Source organism: Enoplosus armatus, chromosome 4, assembly GCF_043641665.1.
Source record: "Enoplosus armatus isolate fEnoArm2 chromosome 4, fEnoArm2.hap1, whole genome shotgun sequence".
Lineage (NCBI taxonomy): Eukaryota > Metazoa > Chordata > Actinopteri > Centrarchiformes > Enoplosidae > Enoplosus > Enoplosus armatus.
In genome coordinates this window covers 4,216,040-4,233,741 of record NC_092183.1, presented here as the reverse complement: position 1 = coordinate 4,233,741, position 17,702 = coordinate 4,216,040, and the positions used below count along the sequence as shown (strand labels likewise).

Below are 17,702 nucleotides of genomic sequence, written 5' to 3'. Positions count from 1 at the left end.
GAGGTCATGGTGAAAATTCCACCACCTCCACCTCCTCCTGAGGTCAACGGGAAGGGTCCAGCTGAGGAGGGGAAGCCGGTGCCTAAACCCTTACCCAACGGGCACCATTGCCAGCCTATGAACCGCAGCATTTTTCCTCTTTCCACAGTCTCGCCCGCAGCCGAGAGGATCCGCTTCATCCTCGGGGAGGAGGATGACGGCCCGGCGCCCCCACAACTCTTCACTGAGTTGGATGAGCTGCTGTCGGTTGATGGGCAGGAGATGGAGTGGAAGGAGACAGCCAGGTAAGGACCTCAGTCTCATGTGAAAAGTCATCTTCACAGCAACACAGTTAATTTTATTTTGAAAATGTAAAAGTTCACCTCAAAAATCAGCTTTTTCATCCCAGAGCCAAATAACTGAACAAACATTTGTAAACTTCAGCGAGTTGTCAGTCTAAAATCAGTTCTTCCAACATTAGTGAATTTGCTGTGTGCATTGAATTTGGAGCAGCATAAGGGTTTCACAGGTTCCTCCTGTGTGGCCCACTAGTGGGATGGGATGGGATAGAAATGGGATGATTGTTTATACGTCATTAGCGTTGGATGAGTGAAGCTCTCTCAGGGGGAAACTGGATCCCTGGGCTGCTGTTTGAGGCCCCAAATGAGTTGATTTGTTATCCTAACCTCTGACCGATTGTACTGCAGATAGAAGGTACATTTTGGTTCACTGTTGGTTGAATGATTTGTAGAAGAACTCTACTGAAGAACTTTGCTGTCACTCTTTCAGGGTACTTTAAAAGTGCTTTTACTTTTATTCAAGAAGCTTTATATGGTTGAGTTCTGTCGAAAATTATTTAGAAATGAAGTCTTTTCTAGCATTGATATTGACAGAGGATGAACATGTCCAGCTTCTCTCACCCTACCTGATGCACACAGGAAGTTGATATTAGATTAGTGAAGGATTAGCACAGATTAGCTTTAACTAGGCATGATTATTAAACCTTAATTTAACCTGGATTGGACCAAATACACGTCAGTCAAAATGCAAATGAAATGAGAGTGCATTATGACATATCAATCATCTGGGGAAACACCTCATGATCAAAAACAGACCAAAACTTTATCTTCCAGGGAGTTTCTAAGGTACAAAGTAGGATTTACAGTATTCAGTATACAGGGGAACGAAAGTGTGTTTCTTTAGTGCTACGGTTTACACAGTAAGAACAAATACAAAAAAAAGATTTAAAAAAAATAAGACAGGTGCAAAGACATTTTCTCAACCAAATGTGAAATGTGAAAAAAAAATCCTTCCCGTTGGGGATTTCCCTGAAGTCAAGTAATCAATACAAGAGGATCAGTGGGGTTCAAAAGGTTAAAAGAGGACTAGAAGCCCAGTCCCTTGAGTCTGTTCCTTATTTTTAAGTTTTAAATATGTTAGTTACAAAAGGTGAAATAAATCAATGCTGCACCTTTTAATGTCTAATGTATTATTCTGCAAATAACTGCAGAGATTAAGACCCGGTCCAATGTCTCACCAAATGCACTCAGGGGACTCAGAATGAATAAAAGATCTCACAAGTGCTGGGTAGTGCTGGCTGTCCGCCAAGTGCAATTTGGCAGCCAAACTGGCCAAATGAAACCCTGGTATAGAAACAACTGCTCAGTACCAGTTCAGTTTCTCATCTCCCTGACTCTGAGGGAAGGGGGAGGGGGAGTGATTAAAACAATACATGAAGAAAATACAAATGTATAACACGGCTTCTGAATTTAAGAACTGATCGTTTTACCATAAACACAGGAGAGAATTCAATTCCCACACACTGTCAGCTTGGCCCTTTCGTCAGACATTTTTCCATGCACCTGTCTCCCAGGTTTGCATTAGACAACACTCAATGTTAGCGATAAACATGACATTAATGACAAAGAGATGTTACATATGGACAGACATGACACATACATATGTTCGTGCTGTCATATTTAATGTGAAAGGTGGTGAGTTGTTGTTGTTGTGTGACACAACTCCACACAAACAAGACTTCTTTTATGGTATAGGAATAAACTTCAGTTTATTTTATTATTTATATTTTGAGTTATTTGCTATTAATATGTTGTTTGGTCCTGTAATGTAGCTTGATCTTGTCCCACAAGGTCACCATTTGTAGGTTAGTTCATTATTCTTTGATGTACCAAGTACCTGCCCGACATTATGGCATAAACTATATTCAAACCCTGTTAAATGTTTACTTGTACATGAGTTCCCAGTTTAATCCAGTCCTTTTTCTCCCTTTTACATTCCTCCAGGTGGATCAAGTTTGAGGAGAAGGTGGAGAAAGGAGGTGAACGCTGGAGTAAGCCCCACGTGGCCACGCTGTCCTTACATAGCCTTTTTGAACTGCGGACGTGCATAGAGAAAGGCACCATCATGCTGGACATGGAAGCTTCCACTCTGCCCCAGGTTGTCGGTAAGCTGGCCTCAGGTCACCAGTCAACGTATATCAAGATACATTGCATTACACTCGGGTGCAGCTAATTTGCTTTGGCTTGTGTTTTTTGAGATGTTGTTAGGTACAATGCAAGGAGTGCTTTGACATTGTTCAGTGAGTTAAGGTTTAAGTTATCGGGTTTATGAAGCACATGATTTTTTACGCTGGAGACTGGGTCCATTCCATCTTATGCTTCAAGTCAGGGTTGTTTTTTACAAGAATTGACCAAGAACAGACCAAAATAAAGATCTCCCATTTAGAGTTGCACTTCCATAAAGTTGGGGTTGTTTCAAGAGACCGATTGTAAACAGAATGGTCAAAGCTCCAAATCCGACCGGCATTACGCTCCCTCAAAATTATGTATCCAATCTAAATGAGTTGCCCATTGCGGGAGACAGGGCACAAAAGGATAAAGTAATTGAAAGAGTTGCATTTAATGTTATTTAATAACTCAATTTCCAGCGAACATTACAGTTATACAAGTCTTTTTTTGGTGTGTTTATAATGTGAAAGTATTTTATTTTATTGTTTTACTGTTTCACATTGACATTGATGAAGGTCAACATGTTCATGCCTGTGACACAAGAACCTGTCTGCCAGTTGGATTTGATCTGCTCTGTGATGTTCAGTCTATTCAGACACATAACACACAGGGCTTAGAGGTTTTCTTCCTAGCTTTAAGAGTAGCAAAAGGCCAGAGCTCTAAGTCAAATCCAGCCTGTACTGTACTTCATGTTGGAACACTGAGGGACTCAAATAGTAGTTTTTAAATGGTCACACAAAAACCTCCTAATTTGAGGACAGCCAACCCTCTTCCTTTTGTCTGCATGAATGAGCAGGAGGAACAGTTACCACTTGCAGTGATTAATGTGAAGTAATTGACTGTGCTGCGTGGAGTGCACAGGCTGAGCGGAGCTGGGCCTCTTGCTTTGAGGCCAGCCGACTTGACTGATGGGCCATTAACAGCACTACCCCTCCACAAGAAGAGAAACTCCCCGAGGCTAGCTATCTGTCAGCATTCAGGCTTCTGACCTTCTTTTTAAAAATAGACAAGACCTTTTGATTGAGCTGTTTCATGATGCCACAAAGACTTTCATACAGGAGCATTACAGTCTGGGAGGCACTAATTGAGTCCTTACAAGTATGAAGAGACTTTTTATGGTGTATTTGCCTTGAGTTATGTTGTTACTAAATTGAGGTTGTTGGGTAAAAAGCAGCATGATGCTAAAAAATGGAGCCAAAATGAAAAGAGCAGAATTTCATTTTCATTCATTTTTGTTTAATATTGTTGCTCCTTAGAATTTTCATAAAAATATGTTGTTTTTTTTTGCTCTCAAAAAGCTCAATGAATTGATATAACAATGTAGTTAAATGCTTAAACAATTAGCGAACTTAACAAAAATGTATCAATAACAATTATTAAATTGCTCATGTTGCACATAAAGTAAAAATACCAAGCATTTATTAATTGTAGCATGTTGACATTGAGGCTTTTCTGGCTTTTAGAAACATTATGTCACTGTTAGTTGAATAAATAAGTGTTCCAACAAAATAAGCAACTGTAAGACATCTCCTTGGATTCTGGTTGTTGTTTTGTCTTAAATGTCGTGTGGTTAAACTCCCAAGTGTCAAAACTTTCTTCTCTCCAGAAAAAGACTGAAGTCATCTTTCTTCATCTTTTTCCTTCCTTCCCATCTCTCTGCATCTCCAGAGCTGATCACTGACAACCAGATAGAGATCGGCCAGCTGAAACCAGAACTGAAGGACAAAGTGATGTACACGTTGCTACGGAAACATCGTCACCAGACCAAGAAGTCCAACCTGCGCTCTCTGGCTGACATTGGCAAGACGGTCTCCAGTGCAAGTAGGCTGTTTTCCAACCAGGAAAACGGTAATACTGATGCCAGTTTGGTGCAGTCTTCTTCTTTTCTTTTTTTTTAAATGATGAAAAAAAACAACTAAATCAGCTATTTTACTCTATAATAAATTTAGCTGCACATAACAGCGTTACTGGGTTTTATCTAAGTTGGGACATGAGGTGTGTAGTGAGTTTTTAGGGCAATGAGGAATGTCATTGTGTGCGATAGGACACACTGCTGCCAGCGTTACCGTTACTATAGTCCTACTACTTGCTCACTAAATCTCATTTAGTGAAACTAAAGTATTTTTGCTAATTCATCACAAACATCATTAAAAACACTTTTAATGTACTCACTGTAGGCCACTGTACTAACTGCATTCACAGTTGCATCAGACTTAATTGATCAGAAGCACAAAGTGTGTCGGCACCTGTGAGAGCAGGCGGAACTCATTTCAAATTGACTTCAGCTGTAAATTTCAACACTAAAGAAATTAGTTCAGTGCATGAATTTATGACACAGGTGAGAAAAGTCCAGGGCCATGGGAAATCATAAAACTGACCCAGTAATTTGATAGGATATGACCAATGGAGAACTTGAGGGATTATTATTTACAGTAGTCAAAATCTCTGAAGTTGCTGATATGTGTTTGTATGATTCTCACTTCATTAACTTTTAATTTAATGTTGTATTTACAGTAGAATGTAACGCCTCTTCTCACAACACACGGCGGGCTGTCACTTTGCTTCACTAAAAGTTATCCTAGACAAACTATTACAAAGAGAGCAGAATTCTGATTCCTGCCAAAACATACACAAAAGTATTAAAACAATAAAAATGGGTGATTAATTGACTTAATCAGCAATTTAATAGGATTGTAGTTGCTGTATGAAAAGGCTTTGGTTGTATTCTGCATGTAGGGCTGATTGAAATTCATTCTGTTACAAAATCCTTTGTTAATGAAATTGAAATGAACAACTAATGAATATTTTACTCAGACGCCAGCAAGTAAAGACCTAATCAAACCTTATTAAACAGCAGCAAACCGAATATTCAATCAGTCTCTAAAGCGGTGAGATTTAAAGTTGAGGAAACGAACGTGAGGAAAGTGACGGCCCTAACGCACACTGATGTCTAACTGACATTAACGACACGTGTATGAGTGCTTTGATTGTAACACATTGAGTAACTGGATGTTTTCTGCGTTGACAATGTCATTAATTTGTTACCGGCCATGGGTCTTTGGAAAGTGAAGTCATTTATTACCTGCGATCAGATTTATCAAGCCGGTTTATGACTCTATCAAAAGAAAAGCTCCCTCTGTTCATGATCTGCTTTGTTGCGGTGTTCAAATGGAAACTCATCACGTAAAAGCCAGAGTCTCTTATCAAGATCACAGTACTGAGATAAAGAGTTTCACTGATTATTGTTGCAAAGTTGTAATCAATTAATGATTACTTAGTTTATTAAATCCAGTTTGACTCCTGTAAAGTGTTCCTGTCCAATGACCCACGGTCTCCTGATTTAATGACGTTACTCCTCTTACCTTCATGCTTCACAGAATGTAAAAATACAGATAAATCAGGTTTTACAGATCTTTTAACAGCCACTTGATTTTGCTCTAACAAATCTCTTGCTTTGGCTCTGTGGGCTCGTCAATCAACTCTCCTGCTTCTTCTCTCCCTTCCATCTCTTTTTCTTCCTTTTTTTGCTTCCCTGGATTGGGGTTTGATAACCTGCGGCTGCTACTAAAAGCTCGCAGTCCTCTTGAGAACTCTGTGACTTGCCTGTCGGGTCGCATATCAATGGAGGACTTGCAGACCCAAAGGAGTACCAGCATGGACTGGCTTAGTAAGTTCACTGGTCCCAGTCTACGTTCACACTGCAGACCACTGATCAGTTCCGAATCCCTGCTTGTGTTTGTCAACACAGAAACAATAACCAAAGAGTTCATATTTGTTCCTTTTTTGAGTTTTGACTAAACTGAGGTATCTTTTAAAAATACCAATTAGCTTGTTTATTTGGCTTTTTCTTTTTTTTCAGTTATATCACGCTCCTGCATATAACAACACTCCACCAAAATGATATTTTTGTCCATGAGACTCAGAGAGGAATTGGGAAATGTGACTGTGCAGCCTTTAGTTGTTGACACAGATTCAAAAACATCACATTTGTATCACATGTGAGTGAAAACAGTCAGAACTGGAGAACTTTCAGCTGCAGTTTGAATGTAGTCGTGACTTAACTGTAGTGTAAGATGTAACCCCACCTGTTATTCAGACCCAATGTATCAGTACAGTAGAACTCTATATATTAGTGTCATTGAATAGTATCCAGTTTATTTATTCCCAAAACTTTACTATATTTGGTTAAGATTTGGTATTTGATCCCTTATGTATTTCCCTGAAATGTAGTTGTTTTTTTACCCTTAATTACTGTAGCTACTTTATATAAGTACTACAGTTTCATCATTTATCCTGGCTGCATCATACTGACAAGCATGTTATTACCCACAATGCTCAGGGGGCAGATGTATGAAAGGCTACAGTGGCATCAGAATTTGCGCTTGTTGAGATTCGCACCTCTCTGGACACCTCTGGTCTCTTATCTCTGACAGCTCCAGGACCAAAGCAAGGTCACGTTCAGCTGTCAGATCTCTGATGCTGGAGTTGACGAGCTGAAACCAAAAGTCAGCAGAGCATCAGTCAGGGTCTTCTGTCCATCTGCTTCAGATGAGGACAACATTTAATGGAAGACTTTGATTGAAAGATGGACACTAAGGGCCTTTTCACACCACGTCGGCGTGTTGTCAGTCTGACAGGTAGTCTTCTGTCGCAGTTGAATGGAGAAAAATTAATGAACAGATTAATTTCGTTGCCGCTATAATATTAATAATGTGGCTTTACTACCTGAGCCCTACGTGCTACGGGGGGAGGTTCCTCACCTGTAATTTTGGTTCGAATCAAACTGAAAAGTCAGAGAGTCCGGACCGAACAAGGTAAATGTGAAAGGCCCTAAGATATCAGATCTTCTCAACAGTAAAGCTCCTGATTATTTCTTACAGAGTTAAGGATGGATGTACAAAATGAAAACTGTTGGGGGGGTTTTCATATGTCATCCTAGCTTGTCCCCCACAAGCCGAACAAGCTTAAAGAGAGATGTTTGAAGAAGAAGAATTTCATTCTTGTAGAATAAAGTTGGCCAATCAATAACTGCTCTGTAATTTGAGATTTGAGCATGTTAAAGTATAAAGTTTTGGCGTTGTAGGGCATTAAATACTATATCAAAAACCCTTCGTGGAAAATGGTTGAACATGAATATGTGAATAGCAATGTTGTGTGTTGTTTGAAGTTTTAGGGGAGGCTTTACTTTACATTGATCTTAGAAAATATTGTGGGTGCTTTACATTCTAATTACAAATTTCAGACAGGAAGTGGCTGACTCCTGACTTTGACTGGAACAGCATTAATCTTGCCAATTTTCTAGATTTTCAGCAGGTTGTATTTAGATCCAGTTACTGTCCCTTTTAGTCAGTGAATATCTGAGTGGAAGATGTTTTCAGCTCGACTTAAACGTTAGCTTGAACAGAGATTGTAAAGTGGTAAGGAATTTATCCTCTGGTGTGCTCCAGCCTTTGTTGAAGAGGTGATAGATAATGGTGACTGAAATCTCTTTATGCTTTTGTCCCATGGTTTGCATGAAGACCGCTGTTGCCTTTTTATTCTTTTCGGCGCTGCATGTGGAGCAAACTGTCTGGGCCACTGTCTTTTCTTGGGTCTCTGCCTCCTTTTCCATGCAGTTCTCAGATCCTGGTGAAGGTGAAGCTGGTGTAACTGTTCAGAGTTGATGTGTTTTAACAGATAGTCCCACCACAACTCACCGGAACCTGACCTCCAGCAGCCTGAACGACATTTCTGACAAACCGGAAAAAGACCAGGTGAGTCAACAGGATCATTTTATGTTGGAAATCCATTTTTGTTGATCTTGATTTTGTCTTTACTGTTACTGTAGTATTTCTGCACTGCAGTTACCACTGATCACCTGTCAGTCATACTATCATCACACCTGCCATCATATGTAATGAAGTCAATGAGTTTCTATAGAATTAGTTTTTTGTCATGCTACTGGGCAGTCAAAGAGTTCACGGTTTGCAGAAGCTTGGCAGACTGTGTCACACTACTGGAAATTTGAAATGCATCAATGTAGACAGAAAACGGATATAAAGTTTCAAATATAACCGCTTTCATCAATTTGGGTAAACAGTTGAATCAGCTGTGTCGTGTCACATTGAATTTACACCACAGGTCAGATTCTGTATGTACCAGATAAATCAGTGAATTGTGGAGATGATAACATATCTCACTGCCTCTCCAAATTTCCAGATTTTAATTAAATTCAGTTGTCTTGACTGGGGCCAATGAAGTAGTGGTTTTGGCTAATGAACATTTATACCAGGTCTTATAGATATAAAATAAGGCATGATTCATGGTTTATTACTGAGAGACCGATTTGAGCGGATAATTTAGGAGGAATATGCCATTTCCACCATATTTGGTGTGTTTTTCTCCCCAACTGAAAGTCAAAAGCAAAGTGGTGAATTGGTCCAGTCATGTGCAGGAAAAGGGCAGTAAAGGTCAAAGTGTCAATCCTTTATCTTGCAGCGTAATTCAAATGACATGTGTCTTAGGACAGAAAACAGAACCGCGGGCTGGCACTGCAAAGCTAACATAGTTAGCCTGATATAGCTTCATCCACTGCAGAGCTGGAGAAACCAGTCAGAGCCGACTGTGCATGCTGGTTCAGAGCATAGATAACATTGTCTAAAGTACATTGTTCCAACCACTGCGTCATCACCCAGCCTGCTGCAGCTGCTCTGAACCTGCCGCAGCCAAGTCTGTAAAACTGTATTCAAGTTGCTTATGTCATTTCTGTACTCAGCTTAGCGTTTTATTGAGAGTCTGTAGAAAATCTGAATAAACTTTTCCTTTTAATGGTCAGTGTGGAGATTTTGTAGCTTGAAGGGGCTTCAGGGAGGACGACGCTTAGGCCAAGGATCTTTGGTACAATGAATAACAGAGTAAAGACAGAAATAATCTATGACTCTCTTTCTGTTTCTAAGTTACAATGGAAAGTACACACCTAAACACACACACCTTGCAACATGTTTTCTTCTCCTTTGCCCTCTGGTATTTGAGTAGCTCACACTATCTTATCCGTCCTGCTTTATAGGCGAGTATGTGTCTGGAAGAATATCACAACGGTCTACCTCATTAAATTAAAGTGTAGCAGATGAAATACCATAGCCCCAGTCCAGTCTGTCCGAGTGGGTCAGAGAGAAAATGTAAGCTGTATAAATGTAATTGTATTTGAAGGTGTTGGGTTGATAACCTTTGTTAAAAGCAGCTGTTGTAGTGACTTACACACTGAAACTGGTGCCTTGGTGTTTTTCAGAATGGGTACTTCATACTGTAAGCTCCATTGACTCTGATGGTGGAATAGTTAGTTTACCACAGTTCACAGCAGCCATTTGTTCATATGGTCGCGCCCCAGACCAGCCTCTGGGGGAAGAGAATTAGGTCAGACCGACCCAGTAAGTCCTCCTGTGGGACAGAGTAGGAAAGAGACAACTGGACAGGAAGCACATCTCCTAAACTGAAGCTGTTCCACACCCACTCAGCCTATAAATAACAGTCAGAAGTTTCCTCTGTGGGACAACATGCAGTGATCATTTCCACACTGGCCACATGTCTGATGACTTGGTGCTTAACGATAAGGACAAGATGGAGATAGAGACAAGAGCCAGGCGGATTCACATCCAAAGACTGGAGCAAGATTAGAAGCACAGCTGAATTATGAACACTGTAGTTACATGCGTAAAAACTTTGGCTCATCGCTGGACTGTCCTGAAGGCCAACATTGTGTTACATAATTAGAGAGTCAGATTATTCAAATGACAAACCATATACAAATTCTTCATCACATACCTCTGCTGGTGCTGAGCCATGCAGATAGTTTTTAGCTGTATTTGCCCAGGTTTTGAGACATCCATCTTTGAGATTTCTGAAACTGCCCCTACATAAAACATTAATCGACAACGTCTTTCTAGAAATAATGTCCAGTAACCCACAGAACTACAACCAGTTTTCATTGGAACTACTTTTTACGAAAACAATAGTCCCTATGAAAACTGTTGACGACGTGTTGGGATGGTGGTAAAAATCTCTGACATATGCTCAAACCTGGGTATATCAGTACATCATCACTCATCACTACATACCACTAGAGGTAAGTAAGAAGGTAATTTAACATAAAAAACAAGGAAATGTCATTCAATATCTTATAAGCTTTTACATCTCAGGTGTTCAAAGACAAAAACACAACAAAAAAAGTAGATTTCATGTCTGAGAGAATTGAATTTGAGCCTCATACTAGTTCAGAAATCCTCAGGAACAGATTTGGGTATACGTAGTTTATGGGGGCAGTGTGGTGTGGATTAGCAGTGATTGGACTCGGGTCAGAGTGTGCAGTTACACAGGTTTAACCTCTCGACTCAATCATTTACAGACAAACCCATTGCCAAAACGGCTCAACAGCCTCTGATTGGATCTGTTTGGATCTCACCACTTGAAGGTCACAAGTTTAGCGGACTTAAGTCCTCAGAGGTTGATGGCAGCGATCCTGCCAGTACATGATCTGGGTGTGGCGGGCATGATGACAAGTGAAAGACTCCATGTTGTTCTTTTTACCCTGGTTATACTTTCTGGGTGGTTTTTTCCCCCCCTTGTTGATGTTAGAGAGGATAAAAATCTCTTTATTTACAATATAATTCTTTCTTTATCATCTTTGAAAGCATACAAATCTTTGGACATTGGACATTTGCACCCTGGTGGTCCTACTAGTTGCCACTATGCATTCATGTTTGTTATTGTTAGTTTGCAGAAACTAATTTAACGTTGAAACGGTTGAGTGTTGTCTTTCTGGTGTTAAGTTGCTGTAGTGTAGAGGCGATTTATGTATATGTATATTTTATGTGAAGAGCTGTTGAAGAAAAGAGTATAATTCAAACTGACATTGGTGTAGAAAATACTTTTATGTGACCATCCAAGACACAGATGTCCTTTGAATTGTCTGTGTCTTAGTAAATGTTTCCTGCCTGTTCTCTGCTGTTTTGAAGTTAATATATAACACAGTAGTTTTCCATGACAATCTTATCTCGATTTTTATGATTCATTGTCTTTGAAGTTTTATTTATTAATTATCAATCTGTTCATAGGGGACATCTTATGAAGCAAAATCACTGGTATGTTCCTTTAACCCTGATCTCCGTGGTATCAGAGAGTAGTAGGTAAAACAGTGTCTTAGATCCAACGCAACATATTAATTTTGATTCATATTTACACTCAACTGCACGGCAGAATTTCAGATTGTAAATGAGTCAGTCAGTGTTGACACAAAAGCTGTTAAAACACGTTTGAAGCAGTTTCTCAGTCTCAGTCTTCAGAAAATGAGTTGTGGCAGATAAAGAGAGCTGTGACTGACTCAAAGACACAATTGCAGAACTCGAATGTCCTTTGGAGATAAAGTGTTGAACCTGTGGAGCTCAGCAGGTGTCTGAACTCCATCTTCATACATCTCAGCCCCGCCATGACAGAAAGAAATACACCTCATGTTACGACTTGTTCCTTTGGTATTTAAGCTGAATGGGATTGTCCTGTTTGATATAGGTTGTTTAATTCGGTGTGCGCTGTGTTGGATAGCTTGCTGGTGTGAACATAACATTTAATGTCTCCTCCTGTTCTTCTCTTTTGTGCTTTCAGCTCAGGAACAAGTTCATGAAGAAGTTGCCGAGAGACGCCGAGGCCTCCAATGTGCTGGTGGGGGAGGTGGACTTCCTGGACACGCCGTTTGTGGCGTTTGTTCGTCTGCAACAAGCTGTGATGCTGGGAGCCTTAACAGAGGTCCCTGTTCCCACAAGGTGGCTGAGATTCATGTCTGAACTCCAGGAATTCAGCTAAAGTTTAACGTTAGGAAGATGCATCAGTCCAGAATTTCCATGGAGACAGTTGTAGTTGTCTAGGTGCAACACATATATTTTAAGGCTTCATAACATCAGAAATCTGTGAAGAACACTTTTTATAATATCAAAAAGTAAGAAAATCGACACAATAAAATCATTAAATATTTTCAGGTATATGTAATATTATGTTTGTTACCTTAATTCATAAAGAAACTTAATACACAATTGTAATTTAAAGACAATTTCAAGAAAACTGAATATTATGAGTTTCACAAATGTATCATTTATTGCAGAGCTTTTATAAAACATTGGCTTCGTGTGTAAAGGTGATTGTGTCCACTTACCTCCATAAAGCAACATAAGCAACACTGAACTGGTTTCTGTTGTAACCAAGGAGCCATAAAGCTATTTCATTTTCTGTAGGTCTTGGAAACTTTTCAAGCAGTTCTGATGAACTAGAAAATGTTGTATATAACAATGTCCTTAAGGAATTTCTCAGCCATGTTGATGCATGTAATGCGTCACCATTATGGCCATCATAAACACCCTTTAAGGTTTTATTGTTACAGTATAGCTTGGAAAGTACTTGTGAGGTATTTGAGTGGATGGCTGGTATATGCAGCAGCCTCCCTGCAGTCAAAACAGAATGACAACATGTCTTTATGCTTGGAGTAAATGTGTCCACAGCTTAGAAAGAGTAACACAGGCACCTTCCTATGAGAGTTTGCACTGTTGTATAGATAAAGTAAAGATGCTGTAAACCTTAACTCAAACAATGATGCTGTCTCGCTTCATTGTGGATTTATTTATTTCAATTTAAAGTTAAACCATTTCTATATGATTTTGTCCCATTTGCAGATTTTTATTCATCCTCCTTGGACCCAAAGGCAAAGCCAAGTCGTACCATGAGATCGGCAGAGCGATCGCCACGCTGATGTCAGATGAGGTTAGACTGCCATTAACACACATCATCTGTGTTATACTTTAATGCTGACAGTGAAACTCTAATACACACATCAAAATTAGATCTTTCATGTGACCCAACATTTTCACTCACAATATTTATGCCTTTGTGTTTTGACAGTTAATGCCTCATTTAGCTTGTTCCGTACAGAGAGTAGACAGTATAAGAGGAACTTCTTGATGCAGTCCAGCATAATACCCATGTTATAAAGACTTTGTGAACCATTGTTGTCTGATTTTTGCTGACACTGTGATTCAACTCTATGGTAATCATTGGGGTCGTAGTTTCTGGTACGGTTGTATTCATTGGATTGAAAAGTTTATTTTTGTTTACCTATTATTATTATTATTACCATTAATCTCTGATGTAAAGATTATTCTACAATCTCTGAATAAGGTAGTGAACCTTAAATTAACCATGGAAAGATCTGTCGAGAGAGGTGGTTTTTTTTTTTAGGGTTTATTATATCAACATTTTTAGTATTTTGGCTGCTTCTTCTATGCAAAAGAAGTAAAAATGTATTTGAAATTAAAAGTCAGAAAGAAAATCAAAGTTAGTGTATTCAGACACATGTTGTAGGCTCTTCATAAAGTCTGTAAACTCACAGCTGTACAGTATGTGAATTGCGTCGTGTTCATATTTTATTGATAAAATGCACCTCTGTCCCTCCCCTTTAGGGTGATCAGTTCTACATTGCTTCATTGGTGCATTTACACCCGAGGATTGTGTTGTGTTTTTGGTGCCTGGAGTGTGGAGGATCTCACTCTCTTCCCCATTTATTAATCTTCAGATCTGATATTACAGTTCACTGCCTGGTGACACTGCATGCTTTGACAGGTCTCTTTCACACTTGAATGCCTCGTCCCTCATCTGTGTTCAGGTCTTTCATGACATTGCGTATAAGGCCAAGGACAGACAGGACCTGCTGGCTGGTATCGACGAGTTCCTGGATGAGGTGATCGTGCTTCCTCCTGGAGAGTGGGACCCAGCCATCAGGATAGAGCCCCCGAAATCCCTCCCCTCCTCTGACAAAAGGTCCGTAAACACATATAAACATGAAGCAGTCCGACTTTCTAGTGTGCACTTCTTTGTCTTGTATGAACAAGAATTGGCAACTAGTTTGTTAGCCATATTAGGATACAGATATTTGAGAGAGAGTACAAGTAGTAGACTAGTAGAGCACACATACAGCACTTTATTTTCTCATGCTGGAGGGGGAACACAGTATGGAGACGCAAATTATTTCACTTTCTGCAGATTGGCTTCTTAAAACTGACATGTCAAATCATTTAAAAAACATTTTAGAGGATTATAAAAAGTGACAGCAGCCCAAAGTTGTAACTCCAGGAAAGATTTCCTTGTTGTGACACCACAAGTGTTCACTGATTCTATACTAGTGTGCTGGTCATTTATTAAACCTCCACACACACACAGGAAACACTGCAATAACGACAGGCATGTGCAGGTAGCACAGCGGTACAACAATGGAAACACACAAATAATCAGAGTACATTTAAGAACAACTTTGTGGTAAAAGCAAGTTGTGAAAACTGAGAAAATGATAAGAGTACAAGACTATCTCGCATTAAACATGTAAGAAGCCACACCTGTTCTGGATGCTGTGTGTGCAGTAACTACATTATGTTAAAGAAGAGCAGTGGTTGCAAAAATCACTGAAGTGCGTCCAGATGTACAGCACAGTGTTCAATTATGAACGAGCAGCAGTGGGTTTTATTTAAAGGTGCAGTTTTACTCAGTAAAGCAGGAACATTTCAGCTGCTTATGTGAGCGCAGATCGATTCGGCTGTTTAATCACATAACACACATCAACATCATCTGATGGACAACACAAGAAAAGAGGCGTCACATGCTAACATTTATTTTCATGGCTGCTTAAATGCTAAAAAAAACTGCATGCTGTGTAAACATCAACAGACATTTTAGGTGTGACCTGCATCATAACTATTTTCATGTAATAAAATGTTAATCACAGGTAAAGTGCCTGTCAGACTCAACAAAACTGTATGTATTTTTGTGTATTTTAGGAAAAACATGTATGCAGGAGGGGACTCTCAGATGAATGGAGATATGCCTCATGATGGAGGTCACGGAGGAGGGGGGCACGCTGTAGGAGACGAGCTGAAGAAGACTGGAAGGTATGAAACAAATATTTTTTTAAATAATGTTTTTTATATGAGAATTGATAGCTATATTAATTTGCTAAAATTACTAAAACTGGACACGGAGCATTGCATTACCTTTCAAACATGATTGAATAGTCAACGGTGTAAAATTTAGGCAAAACAATGTGTTTCTTTCAAGCACAACCTGTAGTACAAATATGGGCACTCAACAGCTAAATGAGAGTTTAAAACTACTGTACAGTGAACAATGAGTGCAGCATATAGATATCTTATAGATATCCATGTAAAAAATGTCTTGCCCTTACTGTGCTTATGATTCAGCGTTACAGTGTTAGATATATGTCACGTTTGGTCAACTGAAATGAGTCATATATTGCAGTTCTCTGGGTCTGCATATTAATACTGTAAATTCATATTCAAGATGTTGTTTTTGTTGTGCTTAGTATTCCACATTGTGGAAAACAACCTTTTGTTTCTCTGTTTTCAGGTTTTGTGGGGGTCTCATACTCGACATCAAAAGAAAAGCGCCTTTCTTTGTCAGTGACTTCACAGATGCATTTCACATTCAGGCCTTGTCCACCATTTTGTTTATTTACCTGGGAACTGTGACAAACGCCATCACCTTCGGTGGTCTGCTGGGGGATGCTACAGAAAACATGCAGGTCAGACTGACATTTGAAGCTTTAACAGTTTGTTAACAGAGTGATTACCAGTTATGTTCTGAATGACTCCCTAACTGTTCCCCTCTGCGTGTGCAGGGCGTGCTGGAGAGTTTTCTGGGCACAGCTATCACCGGAGGGGTTTTCTGTCTGCTGGCTGGCCAGCCTCTCACCATCCTCAGCAGTACCGGTCCTGTTCTGGTGTTTGAACGGCTGCTCTTTAATTTCAGCAGGTACGTTCTCCATTTTCTCAGTTTGTCAGAGGCCCAGTTACAATTCATAGATGATTTAGGGCTTGAAAAGTACTTTATCATCAGACTAAACTTTGCTTGGTGACAGTCAAAACGCTCCAAACATCTGTACCATGTGAACCAATAATATTGACACAATTGTTTTTAATGTAAGTCATGCCAGTGCAGAGTGTCATGGCCGCTGTTAGGAAAATTAAAACTTTTTTTGAGAAAAATATTGACATATTTTAAGTCTTTTCACATCTTTACAGTTGAAATATTTTGACAAATCATTTCAAGATTTTAATACTCAGACGCAGTAAGCAGGTGAGACCAGTCTGTCAGCTTTCATGTGTCAAATGAGAGATTTGATATTTTTTGTCTTGACATTATCCCTTATTCTTAAAAACACTGACTGGTTTTCTTTATTCCCAACAGTGGTCCTAACATGTATGAAAGATCAAATACATTTCACTGACTATTATTGAATATTTGTGATGTTTTTTTCCATGCAGAGATAATGACTTTGACTACCTGGAGTTCCGCCTGTGGATCGGCCTGTGGTCGGCGTTCTTCTGCCTGGTGCTCGTGGCCACTGATGCCAGCTTCTTGGTTCAGTACTTCACCCGGTTCACTGAGGAGGGCTTCTCCTGTCTCATCAGCTTCATCTTCATCTATGATGCCTTCAAGAAGATGCTCAAATTAGCTCACCACTATCCCATCAACTCCGAGTTTAAGATGGAGTATATCACACAATATGACTGCCTCTGTATGGCCCCTGCTGTTCTAGGTGAGATGTTGTTTAACTGAGCAGTTGTTCGGCTGAGTGTGTTTGATTCCACAAACTGATACTGATTAACCCACTGGATGTTGCAGGTTTTGACATCCTGTTCATGAGATGGTTTCTCTAAAAACTATCCCAGTTTGCATTCAGGTAGTTTTATTTGTACAAGTTCAGCATCAAAATTACAAACAGGTTTATTGCCAAGTAGGTTTTCACATACAAGGAATTTGTCTTGGTATTTTGGTGCATATCAATACAACATTTTTATTTTTTCATGGAGTGTTTATTTAGACAGACGGCATAATCACTCACTTTAGCTTGTTTGGTTGTAAGAAGTAATTACAGTCTATGGGCTGCTGAGTTGGTTTTGGCAGATATTTCTATGGTGTGATGGTTATAATGAGCATTTTGTTTTTGTTGTGACTATAAAACAGTGAACAAGCGCTGTTGATCAGTCTTTAATACAACACAGCATGCCTCTTTATTCTATTTTCTCATGGAGGATGGGAGATGAAGAGGGGGCAGCCCTGAATTACTGTTAATCCCCTGCTGCTTTCAAAAATATCTCTCTCTGACACACA

The 17,702-nt window shown here is 39.6% G+C and overlaps 1 protein-coding gene across 1 annotated transcript in view; it reads left to right on the top strand.

Annotated features, from left to right (window-relative positions):
- slc4a4a (solute carrier family 4 member 4a) overlaps positions 1-17,702 on the top strand; it is a 53,151-nt gene that overhangs the window by 23,358 nt on the left and 12,091 nt on the right. Inside the window, exons 5-15 of the mRNA XM_070904352.1 lie at positions 149-284; positions 2,283-2,443; positions 4,176-4,355; positions 8,184-8,260; positions 12,141-12,298; positions 13,199-13,286; positions 14,185-14,339; positions 15,350-15,460; positions 15,936-16,110; positions 16,207-16,340; positions 16,853-17,127. Coding sequence (XP_070760453.1) covers positions 149-284; positions 2,283-2,443; positions 4,176-4,355; positions 8,184-8,260; positions 12,141-12,298; positions 13,199-13,286; positions 14,185-14,339; positions 15,350-15,460; positions 15,936-16,110; positions 16,207-16,340; positions 16,853-17,127 — 1,650 coding nt within the window. The remainder of the gene's footprint in view (positions 1-148; positions 285-2,282; positions 2,444-4,175; positions 4,356-8,183; positions 8,261-12,140; positions 12,299-13,198; positions 13,287-14,184; positions 14,340-15,349; positions 15,461-15,935; positions 16,111-16,206; positions 16,341-16,852; positions 17,128-17,702) is intronic.